This window comes from Podarcis filfolensis, assembly GCF_964270895.1.
Source record: "Podarcis filfolensis genome assembly, chromosome: 8".
Classification (NCBI taxonomy): Eukaryota; Metazoa; Chordata; class Lepidosauria; order Squamata; family Lacertidae; genus Podarcis; species Podarcis filfolensis.
In genome coordinates, this window is record NC_139611.1 from 52785575 (window position 1) to 52801357 (window position 15783).

General features: G+C 48.2%; 1 protein-coding gene across 6 annotated transcripts in view; it reads right to left on the reverse strand.

Moving 5' to 3' along the window:
- Positions 1 to 1811: 1811 nt before the first annotated feature.
- The window catches only part of NDRG4 (NDRG family member 4), a 57780-nt gene continuing 43808 nt past the window's right edge, over positions 1812 to 15783 (reverse strand). For 3 of the 6 annotated variants that reach the window (XM_083626649.1, XM_083626647.1, XM_083626651.1), the window contains 9 exons: positions 14396 to 14452; positions 13030 to 13133; positions 12360 to 12416; positions 12221 to 12272; positions 11091 to 11138; positions 10040 to 10075; positions 9457 to 9508; positions 7872 to 7910; positions 1812 to 5796 (listed from right to left, as the gene is read on the reverse strand). In XM_083626649.1, coding sequence (XP_083482775.1) covers positions 5636 to 5796; positions 7872 to 7910; positions 9457 to 9508; positions 10040 to 10075; positions 11091 to 11138; positions 12221 to 12272; positions 12360 to 12416; positions 13030 to 13133; positions 14396 to 14452 — 606 coding nt within the window. In that variant the 3' untranslated portion in view covers positions 1812 to 5635. The remainder of the gene's footprint in view (positions 5797 to 7871; positions 7911 to 9456; positions 9509 to 10039; positions 10076 to 11090; positions 11139 to 12220; positions 12273 to 12359; positions 12417 to 13029; positions 13134 to 14395; positions 14453 to 15783) is intronic. The other 3 variants (XM_083626650.1, XM_083626648.1, XM_083626652.1) reach the window with 1 other exon arrangement.

The window sequence follows — 15783 nt, forward strand, 5'->3', positions numbered from 1 at the left end:
TTCACAGTTCCCGCATGCAGTTGACACACTTCCCGTAGGTCTCCCTTCAACCATTCGCGTTCTGCTCACTGGTCCTGCTCCACAGCAACTGTTTCTCCTTGGCTAGAATATATTCTTGAATGTTGAGAAGGCCTCTCACTTGCCTGGATGGAGAGACGTTTTTGTAGGTGTAGCAATCTGGGTTTTGCACGACTGCAAGGGAGCCTACTGCACAAAGATTAAGAGTCAAATGTCTTGCTCCTCCCACTTTTGCCTCTGGCCCTGCCCATCATTCATATCTGGCCCCTGAAAGGTTCCCTACAAGGGGATCTGGCCCTTGGGATGAAAAGTGTTTCCTACCCCTGAGATATGGCAAAGGGAACAGAGGAAGCAATTGTGCTTTGCCAGGGGGCTGCCCATTCTACCCTCACCTTTCTTTGTGGGCTATTCTCCTCCTCTCACCCCTGTTTGTTAGAGGAGAGCAGCAGTTGCTGTTGGATGTGTTCACCTGGAGCGTCAAGGCAAGAAGCAGCAAGTCAGAGCCTTGTAGCACTTCAGAGACCAACACATTTATTATGATGGCTTAAGCTTTCGCGGACAGCAGTCCAGTTCAACAGATGCATGAGATCATTACATCCTGAGTTGTAGGTCTACATGGTTGAGGAAGAGAATTGTAAACACTGAGAGGAAATGCAGAAGAGCACTGAGGGTATTCTGCTATTAGCAGTTGTAATAATTACATTCTCTACAGGTTGCAGTCTCCCTTTGAAATTCATTTGTTCCAGTATATCCATCTTAATGTCAATTATAGCGGGTTCTGGGAAGTGGAAATGTTTCCCCACGTGTTTCTTGATATTGTCATTTCTGATGTCCATTTGTGTCCATTTATTCTTTTGTATAGAGGCTGCCCTGTTGTCTTAAGTAGAATGCATGAGGACATTATTGGCAGATGGTGGCATAAATCACATTGGAAAATATAATCGCTTATGGCAAATGTTTTCAAGCTTTATGGGTCCACGGCTCCCTTGACCAACTGCATTCTTTCTGCGGCACCCCTATGGGGCTGAGGAGCCCAATTATGTCACACCTTGCCTGCAGAGCTGGTAGCCCCTCACCCCTTTTTTGAACACCCTCCCTTGTGGAGTGTTCCCTCAGCCTCCTCTCTTCTCCCCTCTCCTTGGGAGTTCTCTGGGCAGCCACAGCTGCTGCTCCTGGTCTGAGCTGCCCCTCATCCCACCCCAAAAAGAGGTGCCTCCTCACACTGCCCCACAGGGGACTGGGGAGCACCCCCTGACCAGTCCCAGAGGCACCATTCATTCACCTAGGGAGCATGTAGCCATGACTGCTGCAACAGACAGCTGTGCAAGCCTTTGGGAGGCAAAGACACAAGAGAGCATCAGAGGCGGGAGGGAAGGAAAGAGGAACAGAGACCAAGGCACTCCAGGGTGCCACAGCACACTGGTTGAAAACCACTGGTTTATGGATTGAATCAACGCAAAGGAGTTTCATCACATGGCATGTGTCAACACAACTTTTTTGGAGGGGTGGTGCATGTAAAAAATATTCAGAATGCTCTGAATGGGATTTCTTCAGAAGCGCCATTCAAAGTGCTGTGGAAAATAGTCAGAAAAAGGTCACCTGATCTCATTATGACATCAGGTGATTGACAGGTAGGCAGCTCCCCCCACCCACCTACAAGTTGCCTCAAGGGAGGTCACAATCTGGCCCCTGGGCTTGGAAGGTTCCCCAGCCCTGATATATTGGATTCTGCTAAGAGTAAATAAATAAATGTGGCACTTGTGAATAAGTTGCCGCTTTGACTGCAAAGTGAGTCTGCTTGATCTTAATATCTTTATTAGTTTTCAACACAATAATCCTCTCTACATCAATGGGTTTGTTTGTTTGCCTTGTTTTACATTTTGTAGATATTGTGGCATCAATGCAACCAGAGAGCATCAACAACCATCATGCACAAAAATATTACATTTCACCTCATACAGAAAAAAGAAATCCATTAAATTCCACCTTAATCAGGAAAATGTTTCTTTAAAAAAATCCAATTCCCCCCACCCCCACCCCACAGTAATAGCTAGATCACCTTCAAATGAAAAGCTGCACATTGGTTGCCAATTGCTACAAGTAAATGGCAGGGGTGGAATCCAAGATAAATATAATATATAGGAATTTATAGATCTATCTCATCTGAAAGAACACATCAAGAAAAAAGGCAACAATATCTACAGCAGCCTCCTCCAACCAGGTGCCCTCCAGCAGGTGTTCTCTCCTGCAACTTCCTTCAGCTCCAGCCAACTTGGCTGTGTGATGCTGAGGAGCTGATGGGAGCTGTAATCCAACAACCTCTGGAGGGTCCCAGGTTGGCAAAAGCTGATCTACAGTAAAAGAGGGTCCTAGTAGCCTTCAGTCATTCATATTTAAAGTTTAGAAGGAAGCACACAAAATAAAAGATTCAGAGATTAGAGGATTACATCAAACAGAGAGTGTGTCTGGACTGCTTGTGGCAACATCAAACCATTTAAATGCAAAGATGCCTGGCTACGCACACATATATACCCCTTGACGTGCGCACTGTCAGGAGCAAGAAAGTCAGGTGCAAAGCCTGCCGAGTAGCAGAGAGGCGAGACAGAACTCCTCGCAAGCTGCTTGTTGCTCTTTGGGCCAAACCCCACTTCAAGCTCTTTGCTTGTGTGGAAATGCAGCAATGTGCAAGATTGGTGATGTGGGTGGGGTGTTTCATCAGTAAAAAGAACTGAGTGTCTGACATGAGATCAGGACGCGGTAAGGATGCATTTGGGATTCAACAAGAACGATGGGCTGGGTGGTCCAGCAGCAGTTTGGGGAAAGGAAGGAGAAGGGTATATTGGCTCATTTGGAGCCCAGAGTGGCATGGACAAGAGCCTTTCTGGTTCCACGTCAATAGCAGGCTTACAGTAATGCAGAGCGAGTAGGGAGAATAGTCTCTTCAAAGGCATGAATGTGCGGAACTTGAGAAGAAATGTGAAGGCAAATTCTTGCTAACTGTTCCTCCTCAAAACTCTGAAAGGGGTTCCAAGATGAATTGAAATGGAAAGACCTCAATAAATTAACAGCCCCAGAGCCACGGGGGGTGGGGTGGGGGGCTGCCTGAGACCTATCCTAGAGGACACACAGGTTTGCTTCCCTCTGGTTTTGTGGTGCTGCCAGTAAGCCAGAACGGAAATGAGGCACTGTCCCAGAGAGCACTCAGGTGGTTGCGGGGGGATCCTTCAGAAAGTCAGGCAGGACAAAGCACAGGATGACCGGGTGGCATGCTAGTACGAAGCATAACCACATCGTGAGGGGACAGAATGAAGGGGCTGGATGCTAGGCAAACAGGGCATCTTTAGAAGTGAGGACCCCGCAAGCCTCTTTACTGGAATTGGGGGAACGTATCCTGTAACGTTAATTAATGCATATAGAATTGCCCCCCTGAGAACCTCCATCTAATGAAAGGACCAACGGAACTTATGGGTGGCTTCTTGAATATAAGGGTAATTATCATTTAATGCTTATTAAAGAGTCTATTTTTTTCTAAGTGCCATACAGCCATACAGATATTAAAACACAAGAAGACCCCCGCTCACAGGCTTACAATCTACTCAACAGGAAAAGAGTGGGGAGGAAATTCAAATGAACATTGCCTTTTTCTCCCCCCCTTAACTGTGATGACATTACAGTGAGTAAATAAATACCAGATGAAATATTTCATAAGGGAAACCACAGAGGCTGCTGTCTTGAGGGCGAGAGACTGGGTGCTCCTGTGGGTTAATTGGAACAATGGCCTCTATCCAGTGCTAGTTCTACTCAGAGTAGAACTTAAGTGGATACAGCATCTAATGTGGACAGGCACAGTCTGGGGGCAGATATCCCAGCACCTTCACATGATCCATCATATCCCTGAGGTGCAGAGGGGGCCACAGACAAAACTTCGGGATCAGGGCTTTCCATGAGGCTACCTGTTTTTTCATACAGGTGGGAGCATGGAGGAGATGTGACCAGTCCCCTATGGGGCTGTTTTGGGGGAGAAAGCTCTTTATCCCCATCAACACAAGCCTTACACAGTAGAGGCTGGAGTATGACACCCCCAAGGGTGCCTGCCTCGTTGGGAATATTTTTATGTTTTTATTTTCTGTGTCGTGTTTTAAAATAGTTCATGTACCCTGTTCTGGGACTGTTGCTCAAGAACAGGAAACAAATATTTTAAATAACTAAATAAATGCCATGTTCCTGGGCCCCATTTTCCCTCCTTGAGGCTGGATAAGCTTCTGCTACTTATTCCTGCTGAGCCTAAAAGCATATGCACAACCCAGCACTGCTTTCTAGGGGGGTTTCCTTCAAGGGAAGGACCCTGGGAACAGTTATTGTGCAAGAGTATCAAGAATCTACTATTCCTGAGGGGAAAGCCACAAGGGTTAGCATGCTCTAAACATGCGTAAATGTGCCCTTGTGTTTTTGATTCCTGCCACTGATTGTCCTTTTAAAAAAATTAATAAGCTATGGTAGTAGGGGCAGCTTATATTGCAACAAGTGTTACCCAATGGCCATTTATAGCACTGGTTAAAAGGCTTGAGGAAACCCCAAACAAATCCTAAAACCAACTATGACCTTTCCCTACCCCTTATGCTTGGAAAGTCTTGCTGCTCATTCCTAGTATTGGGGGGGGCGCACACAACTTCCCACTTTCTGCTTTTGACTGAATTTACATGTAGGGGAAGGAAATGATGCAATAGAACCCCCAGGGTGGTCTTCTACAGCAGCTGGAGAAACGGCTCGACTCTATGTGCATGTTCCTACCCAGTTAAGCCCCAATTTCCGTTGTCTTTCCAACAAAACCTGCCGGCACAGAGTCAGCCGCCAAAAAGGCTTTCCAAAGCTGTGGAACTAAAAAGCTTGTGCTCCAAAGCCAAAGAGAAGGGTAGAAACTAAGAGGCATTTGCCTTCAAGGTTGCAATTTCCCTCCTTCCTGAACCAGTGGTTGGAGTGTCAGACGAGGACCTTGGGCCAGTCACTGCCTCTTTCAGCTAGCCTACTTCACAGGGTTGTTGTGGGGATTAAATGAGGAGGGGTGAACCATGTATGCCACCTTGAGCTCCTTGGAAAAGGAAAAGGAGGGATATAAGTGTCTGAAAATAAATAAAGTAAGTAAACCACTGCATGGGTACATTGTGGATTAATTGTTGGGCATCTAGGCTGAAGGGCCCACGAGAACACTCTCCCCCTTCTGACTCACTGGGTGAGTGGCTTTTCTGAAGGAGAGGCACCCTGGCTAGGCAGGTGTAAAACATCCCTCCTGCTCGCCTTGCCTCAAGCTGTGCAGAGGGACATGCCTGCCACTTCCAAGCCAGCTAGAAACCAACCCAAGGGAATCTCCCTGGTTCAAAATGGCACCTGGGCCTATGGGTGGAGGTGGCCATTGACATCAAGCTGCTGCTGCTTCCCACTCTCCCTATGCCCCCCTCCCAACTTTGTATTCCATAATGTGAAAGGAAAAGAAAGACGGCAAAAGAAATTAAAGCCACAGGAAGCCGCAGGGGATGGAGCCAGCTGGAGAGTGACTGGATGAGTGGGCCCTCGAGGTCACCCGTGAAGAAGACGGCGAGGAGGAGTAAGGTGGAGGCCCTCAGCAGGACACCTCCATGGTGTGGTTGATCTGCCCCATGGCCTCGCTGCTCTCCGAGTGGGTGCAGGCTCTTGGGCGGTTGCCCCCGCCCTCCACAGAGCTGGCGCTGGTGAGGGAAGCCGTGCGGGAGCGGGCCAGGCGCGTCATACTGGCAGAGGGCACTACAGGGAGAGAAAGAGAGAGAGAGCATCAATGCTTCTGCCGGGGACAAAAAGCGGACCAGGGAGGGTCCAGGAGGAGCGAGCGCCACAAAGACGAGCAAAGCTGCCACAGGAGAGGGAAGAAGCAACATCAAGCCCCTGGCCTCAGAGGGCGCCTAAAGCCCAGCAGCCTTCAGCCACTCAAGCCCTAGCCATGCACCAACTCTTGAGGCATAAGAACACAAGGGCACAAAAAAGAGCTTGCTGGATCACATCAATGGCCCATCTAGTCCAGCATTCTGTTCTCATAGATGCCTGTGGGAAACGGGAAACTGAATACAAGAACACTCTCCCCTCCTGTGATTTCCAGCAATTGGTGTTCTAGCATTACTGCTTCGGACTGTGGAAGCAGAGCATAGCCACCATGGCTAGTAGCCATCGATCACCCTCTCCTCCATGAATTCATAGTCCAAATCATCTGGAAGGCACCAGGTTGTGGAAGGCAGACAAACCAGCCCAGCAATAAAACCCCAAAGACATGACCAAGCTGACTGTGTAGGAGACAGTGGGTGGCTTGCCAGACGATGGCTTGTGTGAAGAATTTCAGAATGATGTGCTCTAAGTACAGGAGCCCGCCATTTACCCTCTCAGCCAACCTGGCCAAAGGCTTGGGATGATGGAGGTCAGGGTCCAGCAACATCTGGAGGGCTGCAGGGGAAGCCAACCCTGGCCTAAGCAAACAGCCACAACAAGCAGAATGTGACCCAGTTGCTCCCGAAGACTGCGGAGTGCCAAAACACACATGGGGCATGTCAAGCTGCAAAATAAATTATTCTACCACTGTTCTGAGGCTCCATCATCCCCCCCTTTTTTTTTTTGCTTCCCTCACCGCTGCAAGAGGCACAGGTGACCGGGAAAACTAGGTAGCAGGTAGGGCTGTGGTGGGACAAGGTGGGAAGCAAAGTGACTCTCTGCTCCTGGATGCACCCCCTGTGTGCCCTGCATTGCCATTGACACACAATCCCCAACATCTCAGCAGCCAAGCAGATGCTTGCAGGAAACCAGCAAGCGTGACCCAAGCACAACAGCACTCTCTCTGGTTTTCACCAACAGGTATTCAGAAGTATTGCTACCTGTGGTTGTGGAGGCAGAACAGCCCATCGTGGCTAGTAGTTATTGATAGCCCTCTCTCCTCCTATTGAGAGCCTTTCCTCCTTTTTGCATGGTCTTATATCCCACGCTGGTCAAGGGCCATGCTGACTCCGCTCTTGTGCATCTGCCCATGAACAGGGCCCCCAACTCTGCAGTTCAGCTGAGCACAATCCCCTTTCTGTGCCAAGATGCACAAAATCCAAGAAGTCATGGGTGCACTCATAATTACAAGACATGTGAAAATGCCACACCTGGTCATTAACCTTCTTTAAAAAAAAATCTTCCAAGAGGGACACCCTAGGATTTGTAAGTGCACATGCATGGCTGTTGAGGAGAAATTGCAAACCCCCAGGAACAGCGTGTTTTGGGATTCAGCCAGGTGTGATACTGCTGCCAAACAACCTGGCTGTTGCATCTCTCTGTGGGAAGATGTGACTATCAGCAGGAAGGTATCACACCAACAACACACTCAGGATGCTTTTGGCCAGCCTCCTGCAAGCTGGTACCTCCCAGATGTTTCAGACCACAGCTCCCACTAGCCCCAGTCAGTGTGGCCATAGGAAGCTGGGATTGATGGAAGTTGCAGTCTGAAACACCTGCAGAGCACCAGAATGAGGAAGGCTGCCTTGGAAAGCACAGCGGCAAATCTTTTTTTGGGAAAACTCATCTGTTTCAACAAACGCCATTGGAATGACATAGCTGTGCGCTTCCCATAGTGTGTGAGTCATGCTACAGATGCAGCAGGGGGAGGGCAGATGCTTCTTTTTCTGTCAGCCTCAGTCGCCTGTTTACTTGCCTGTCTCTTTACTGCAGGACCAACTATGGAAGCTGCAGCAGAAAAGCACACTCTGTACAGCAGCAATGCACAATAAGGAGAGGACGGGGGCGAGGGGTACATGCAGCATGTGGATGTGACAGTGAGCAGACATTGGGGGAGGGGATACCTGATCCTCCACTCAGCCTTCGGTCCTTCAGGTACGCAACTAAGAGAGATATGGAGGGGAGGTTGAGTAGGAGGTGGAAGCAAAGAGAGTCTGGTTGAGGGTTGGGAGGGCAAGAGAGGCTTTTATTTTGGAACATCACACATTCAAGGCTTGTCTGATCAACAGCAGAGAAACAAGACAAGAACATCACAACCGATAATCAGAGAGAGAAAGAGAAAAAGAAAAAGAGACAAAAATGGCAGGAAGACTTTCACACATACAAATTATTCCTGCATTGGAGAGATTGAACTAGACGACCCTTTGGGACCCTTCCAACTCCATGCTTCTATGATTTTTGTTTATCATTTATTACTGAGATACCTAATGTCGCTCAGGCCAAGCTCTCTCTGACCAGGGTGATTAGGACTGGGAGAAGAGAAGAACAGATCTGAAATGTTTGGTAGATAACGGGTCTTTAAATCCACACTGAAAGAAGTGCAAAATGCCCTTTGGGCTCTGACATCTCTCTGATGCAAAGCCCTGGCCACGCTCCATGTGCTAATTCCCAAAACCATTTATCCTGGAGCTGACTGCGAGTTGTTCTCATGGTGTCACAGACATGCACAGAACTGGGAAATATCAGGCAAAGAACACCCAAACACACCCATTTCCTTGATCATAAACACACTAACGGCTCACTGCCTCTGTATGGCACATCCAGGCAGGCCACGGCCCGTGATGGAGGAACCTTGTCCAGGAGCAGGCTCTCAACAACAGGGCTAGTAATCTGTTTGGAGCTGAAGTGGGGACCCATGGGAGCACATTAAATGCGTAGAGACCACACCTACACTATATATTTAAAGCAGTAGCATTCCAATTGAACAGTCATGGCTTCCCCCAAAGAATTCTGGGAGCTGTATTTTGTTAAGGGTGCTGCTGAGAGTTATTAGGAAACCCATATTCCCCTCACAGAGCTGCAAGCTTCCCAAGGAAGAAAGAATGATTGTTAAACTACTCTGGAAATTGTAGCTTGGAGGGGGGTGGGAGGATAGGAGCCTTCTAATAGCTCTCATCACCTTAAGAACCTATGACTGTTTATAATGGAACAATACAGCTTTAAATGTGGTCACAGTCTGAGCTGAGAAGGGCTGGGTGGATCATATCTAGTATGTGCCAGATTTGCCAGTGTTTGCTCATAAGTCCATTCTGTCCATACAAAAACCCATATTTAAATACATATTTGACTCTGAATTGATCACAAAATAAAAATTTAAACCCATATGAGTCTTATGTATGCATTTTAAAACATGCTTTATCCTAAAATAAATGTTTTGGTACACTCTTTGAGCTGACAACTGCATCATAAAATTCAGATACTGACCAAGTGTGAAATCCAAAGAATAATTATACTCTCATCCAAATATTATTCTGGGAGGTACAAATTAAGCCAGTTCATTACAAATGTAGACCAAAGGAAATTATCCTCTGCTAAGTCACCTGCTTCTACACTCTCCAATTACAAACACATGAACATCTCTTACAATCCCTCAGTTACACAAACACAGTTTTTGAGCACACTGATCCCTCAAACTAGACAAATACTTACTGTAGCCCATCCCTTGAAGGAAATACTTGAATGCTTCCGTCAGTTTTCCAGGCTGTTCAAGAAATCAGAGGGATGCAGATGAAAAACAGAAAGAAAAGCACCTACAACCAGACATTGCAAAAATAGCGGGTGTGTGTGTGTGTATCAAGCTCAGGACATGGGTATTAGACACATGTGGATGAGCCCAGTATCTTCTGAATCTGAGCTTTTAAAATTCAGATTCTGTATTTTAAATCCAGTTTGTGAATCTAAATTCTGATCTTATTTTTATTTCTCTTCCTCCTCCCCCTGCCCTGCCCAGTTGCACAAACTCCCCATCACCAAGCAAAGGGGGGGGGAGCTATTTAGGTTTTGCTTTGCTTTAAACTGCTTGGAACCAAAATGTGGGTTTTCTTCAAAACAACATCCCTGCAACAACTAATCCTAGAGCAGGACGCAACTCAGAAGAGAGTTTTGGATGAAATGAAGAGAGGTGGGAGAATCCCACCCAGCCTAAGTGCCCAGGCACACCCAGACGCAGGTTTCTGAGCTCCACAGAAGGTCTTCTAATAACCAAGAGCAGGGAGGAAAAGGAAGAACTCACCTGTGTGACTTGAGGGAGCCCACCAGAATCAGCCATCTGGGTGGAAAACAGAGTTTTGAGTCAGACAAGCTTCACCTTCCTTTCCAGGTGACCAACCCCCCCTCCCCTCAATTGCATCCATCACCCAGTCATTAGCTGGGGCTGATGGGAGTTGCAGTCCAAAACATCAGCAAGGCAGCAGGTTGGGTTAGGCTTTGAGTACAGTCTTAAGGGGCCCCTGAGTCACTGCTGGGCCTGGCGCCTGCAAATCCCAGATTCCATTGGCTTCAGTCAATGCCACTCTGTACCAATCAACCAACCAGATATGGCCACCATCTTTTCAAGATGGCCGACATCCTCAACTAGTGAAGGGAAAGCTAGACATTAGGAGGCTCAGGTGCCAAATCCCTATCTGTTGGGGGGGGGGAGGCAAGCAGAAGGGCTGCCTCCTCCAGACTCAGAACCCCATTTGGAGAAAGAGAGCTGGAAGCAGCAGCAGCTTTTGCAAGCACACAGTTTAAGGGAAGGGCTGACACGCTGTGCTTTTTAGAAAGGCTAGGCTGCCATGATGTCTAATGAAGGGCTGTGGCTTCTGAAACAGCCTCCCCGCTCCCCTTCCCAAAGGGCAAGAAGGGCCCAGCCCAAGTTGCACCAATCACAAAGTCAGTGGGGTCTTGTGGGCCAATATCCCCACTCACCTTAAATGCAAGATATCCAGAACTAGAGTGCCCCCTGCTGGTGGCCTTCCACCCTGTGCTATAAGACCTCTGTGCAATGCCTGTAGCTCCTATTATACATCATCTCCAGAACTGTGGCTCATAAGTAAATGGGGGTAAACACGACCATCCCAACTGGGTGTCTCAATGGCTCCTATTTTCAATTGGGTTCGGGGGTATAGATACATAAGACTTTGCACCCTTGTCCTTGGCCCTTACAAGTCCAGTGGGAGGAAGAAGGGGAGAGCAAATTTTGATGGAATCAAAATCACTTACACAGAATGAGATCTAGAGGTGGGGGAGAGTGGACTAGGGATTAGGGCCTGTCCTGAAGACTTGCCCTTCCTCTATCTCACCTTCAGGAAAGTGGTGGTGGTTGGATCCAGTTTGGAGTTGCATTCAACCTAACAAACAGCAAAGTCAGAGTTTCAAAATAGCATCAAGTCCAGAAGCACAAGCATCACCTGTCCTGCACGTGGTGTGACCCAGCAGCCAACACAATCAGCCTCCGAGGTTCAGTACACCATGGACGAAACTAGGCTTTATTTCACCCAGGTCAAAGACCCAGTTTGGAACCCCCTCGCACATTTGTGCACGCACACACACAGGCTGGGAGCCTCAATGGCACCCCTCTGGAAGCTTCACTTGGGCCAAAAAACCTGGCTAACCTCCCTGTAGCTTTGGCGCTGCAGTAAACCCTCAAAAACAGGGAAACATTAGCAAAATGGGGGTGGTGTACAGCTTTGGCAACAACAATTAAAATAAATAAAAGGAATGTGACAGTCCAGTTTTTAACTATGACTCAAACAATAAAGATAGGGGGTGTGGTGTAGGGGTTACAGTGCTGGACTATGAACCGAGAGACTAGGGATTCAAATCCCCATTTGGCCATGAAGCTCACAGGGTGACCTTGAGCCAATCACTGCATCTCTCAGCCTAAACTACCTCACAGGGTTGTTGTGAGGATTAGATCAGGAGCCACATTGAGCTCCTTGGAGACAAAGGTAGGATATAAATGCAATGAAATAAAAATAATAAAAAATAAGTGGGAAGTAAATGCAATAAATAATAAATAAATAAATCCCCTTAGGAGCCGAGGGGGGGGGGTTGCAGCTCTCTCTCTCTCTCTCTCTCTCTCTCTCTCTCTCTCTCTCTCTCTCATTCTCTCTCTTTCCCAAAGCTTGGGGGGGGGGGGGGGAGAGACAGCAGGCAATGGGGTAACAGGAAGTGCTTCATGCAGTCACAGCAAACAAAACAGAATGCCAGGCTCAGCGGGGTGGGAAAGGCTAGCCTGAAGTCTGCAAAGGCATCCTCAGGAGCCCTCTAATGGTTCTTAAATACAGTACCTGCCACCCACCTCCCCCCAGCCTTCAAAGAAAAGACAAGCTTGCAGTCTAGGGGAAGGACAAACCCATGCTATGAGCTTGATCCCAGACATCATTCAAGCAGGGAAGATTAACTCTTTGGAGCTTAGCTCCTTACTCACCACGCCATCTTCGGCCGGTGCGTTATCGCCCACCACCAGCATCACTGGGCAGCTGCAAACCCCAAGGGGAGAAACGTGATTAGCAGGAGAGACCTGCTCTGCTCGGGGCCCTCCTCCCTAGAGCAAATCAATGGCTTACCGGAGTGTCTTGGCGTTCGGGATGCTCCCAGGTCGGTTAATGTCCAGGTCCCTGCGACTGAGAAAAAAAGGAGGAATTTTAATTGAAGCAGACAAACATGCAGGGGCTCTGCCACTGTGCTATGTCTGAGTTCAGCAGGACTACAATATTTGCATCATACCCAGAGGTGGAGCAAGGTGGGTGTGGTCTGCCCCAGGTGTCATCCCTGAGGGGGGGTGACACCCCCCCAGGACGCTCACCATGGGCGGTGCACCCCCAGGGCGGGGCACTTGCCCTGCCCCCTGGGCGGCTAGCCCCACCCCCGGGTGCATGCCACTCCGGGTGCCAGAGCAGCTAGCTCTGCCTCTGATCACACTGTGGCGTTTCACCTTTTATTTACAAAGTATTGGTAAAATTCTGCAAGAAACTCTCTGTCAAGCATAGAAAATTTGCTTGGTTTTAGGGGATGCTTTTACAATCAAGTAGTATATACATTTTAATAAATAAAAACAATAATAAATAGTTTTTTGAAGGTATTATTAAAAACAAGCTTCATCATAACTGGATGTGAGCTATAGTGCTTGCAAGCAAATTTTAAAAGGGGGGAATTCGGGAGAGTATGGTGGTAGCTGTCTGTTGGGAGGAAAGCATGGTCCAAGATGCATGCAGTTCCTTCAGCCCCTGCACGTACCTGTTGTACATGTTCCAGAAGAGCTGGAGGTTGTACTGGTTCACCATGCTGCTGATCTGCTGCCGATAGCTTTGCACCAGCTCTGTGTTCCCCACCAGCTCTTCCTGTGGGTGTGGAAAGAGGGCAGACAGAAAGGAGGCCAAGTCAGAGCACCATTGAGGACCAGAGCAACCGTTCTGGGCTGGAGGAGGCATCGACCGGAAAAGCACCTCTGTGAGCCCAAGGACTCTGCTGGATCCACCTGTTAGCAGGGCACAGCTCACCGCTTAAGAGCCAGGCTTAAATTGCAGACCTAGGACTCAGCCGTACTTAACTTTTGCCCCACATTTTCCAGAGAAAGGTCTGCACTTTAAAGCACCTTGTCTGAGCACTTTTCCTTGCCCCTGACACTTTCCCTGCAAAAACCCACCCTTTGATGCTGAATCGGAACAAACAACAATTTGGGTTTTCCACAGATTGCTATTTGCTTGGATTCAGCAGTAAAGAGCAGGTTTTTGCAGCGAAAGTGTAGGGGGGGAAACAAAGCACTAGGATATGATGCTTTAAAGAGCAGACCTGTGCCTAGAAACACAGCACAAAATGAAGTCTGGTCACCCCTGCAATTTTGAGTTTGCTGAGCAGGCTGGCTGGCTGCCACCCCTGATCCTAGGTAAGGAAAGGTATTTGATACCCTGCCAGAAGGGGGGTGCTGCAGACAGGTGGCTTTTCACTTGGTTTCATATTCTCTCTCACACACACATCCCAGCATGGTCTCTCTGGATTCATCCTTGGGAAGAGACCTGCGTGAAGTTTTAAAGGAGCCCTGCTACCGTTCAGGCCTGGCTCAGGGCTTTTGTCTCAGCCCTGAAAATGTGTCGTTTTCGTGGGGCAGAACTCTGGATCTCTTTTACAGAGTCTCTGGCATTCTGTTGCTATTGACTGCTGAAACTAAACAGGGACTTCCTCTCTGCCCCAGGCCCTCCACACCTGTAAGTGTCTGCTTAAAATGCAGCCACCTGGAGATCTCTGTGCATCACAGGGTCACATCTTAGATTTTTTACTGTGGAAAACCCAAGCCCTCTTTTGGTGGCTTGCACTAAAATATTGCCAAAACTAGGTGGCAAGCTGCATCACAGGAACCAACACTTTATCAGGATGTGACAACCTCCACCTGGTTTCCTCTCAAGCTCCTTGAATGGGTGACTCAGGCTGCAATGTCCTTTTAAAGAGGTTCCCCCAGTAATTCTTGGACAGGGTCAGCTGGAGGCTTTCAAGAAGTGTCTCAGTCTTGCCCTTTGACATCCGCAAAAGCAGAAGGGGGGGAGATTAATAGAGAAGCACCCCCCACCGCTCCCAGCTCCTTCCATAGCTATTGCATGCTTCTTACCTGGCTGAACAGGTGAGTCAGAACTGTGTCAGGCAATGTGCTGGTCAGGCCAGAGAGCTGAAAGTTGAAAGCAGAGCATAAGAGTAAAGAATTAATTGCCTTGCAATATCAGACTAACAGTCCACTCCGATTCCCTCTGAACCTGAAGTAAGTGTGACTTTCTTTCTAAGCCCAATTGACGTTCCACATCTAATAGTTGTTGATAATCCTCTCCTGTTCCAGAAATTTGTCTAATTCAGCCTTCCTCAACCAGACTACAACTCCCATCAGCCCCAGCCAGCACAGCTATCTGGTGCAGGGGATGATGCACATAGTCCAAAACATTTGGAAGACCATTGATTGGTAAAGGCCGGTCTAATTCCCTTTTAAGTCATCTGAGCTTTTGAGCCCATCAGTGTTATTTTGTGGTCACTATGAAGCCCCAAATTAGATGTGAACTCAGGGGGGCAGGGCACAGACTAAAAGCAGGCCTCTCCCTCTGCAGTTCAGGGATATTAAGATAGGGCAGTCCACTGTGATGGGCTAAGGATGACTGAACTTTATGTGCTTGAAATATCCTATAGGTGAGTCAAGAATTTCAGTTAGCACATTCCAGGCAATGGACTGTCAGGAGTGGACATAGAACCCAGTCACTTGGACCCAAGCCAAGCGGGGAGCAGAACTCTTGGGAGGAGCTGTCTTGTCAGCTGGGGATGGCCCAGTGTTGCCCACCTGCCCTCTGTCTCCTGAGATAACCCATCATCACACACCCAACCAAGTATGTGCCAAGCTGTGACACCCACAGAAAGGAATGGCAGTGTGCTCTGGTACAGCGCTCCAGGTTGGAGAAGCCTCCATCACAAGGCTGGAAAATAGGAGCAAAGGACTATGGTAACTACTATACAGATCCAGCACTGCACTGAGCCACAGGCAGCTTTATTTTGGGAAGTGTGGGGGTTTTAATTGCCCCAAGAATGGTTGCATGTGAACACGCTGCACACCCCAGTAGCCCACTGAAAAAGAGCTAGCTTGTCACATTAAATGTGTGAGCAGCTTCCAGGTCTGGCCCTCTAATTAGGCAGAGTGAGGCAGCTACCTCAGGTGGCAGATGATGAAGAGTGGCAGCAGCAAGCTCTTTAGGGTTTAGGCTCTGTGTGCCATTTGCACACTCTACACATCCCACTCTCAACCCTTCTGTGCTAAGTCACTCATTGCCTTCATTGCTGAAGGTTGAACTGCTTTTCTTCTCAAGTTGTGCAAACGGTGAGGGGTGGGGGGAGGTCACAGGGATTAAGCAAACAGATGTAAAATTGATTTTTTTTTGCACAGGTTATTGCACTCTGGGATATTTTGAGCAAGAATTCAAGACCCTAGATGGAGATTAGTAAACAGCTGCTCAATTTGAGATA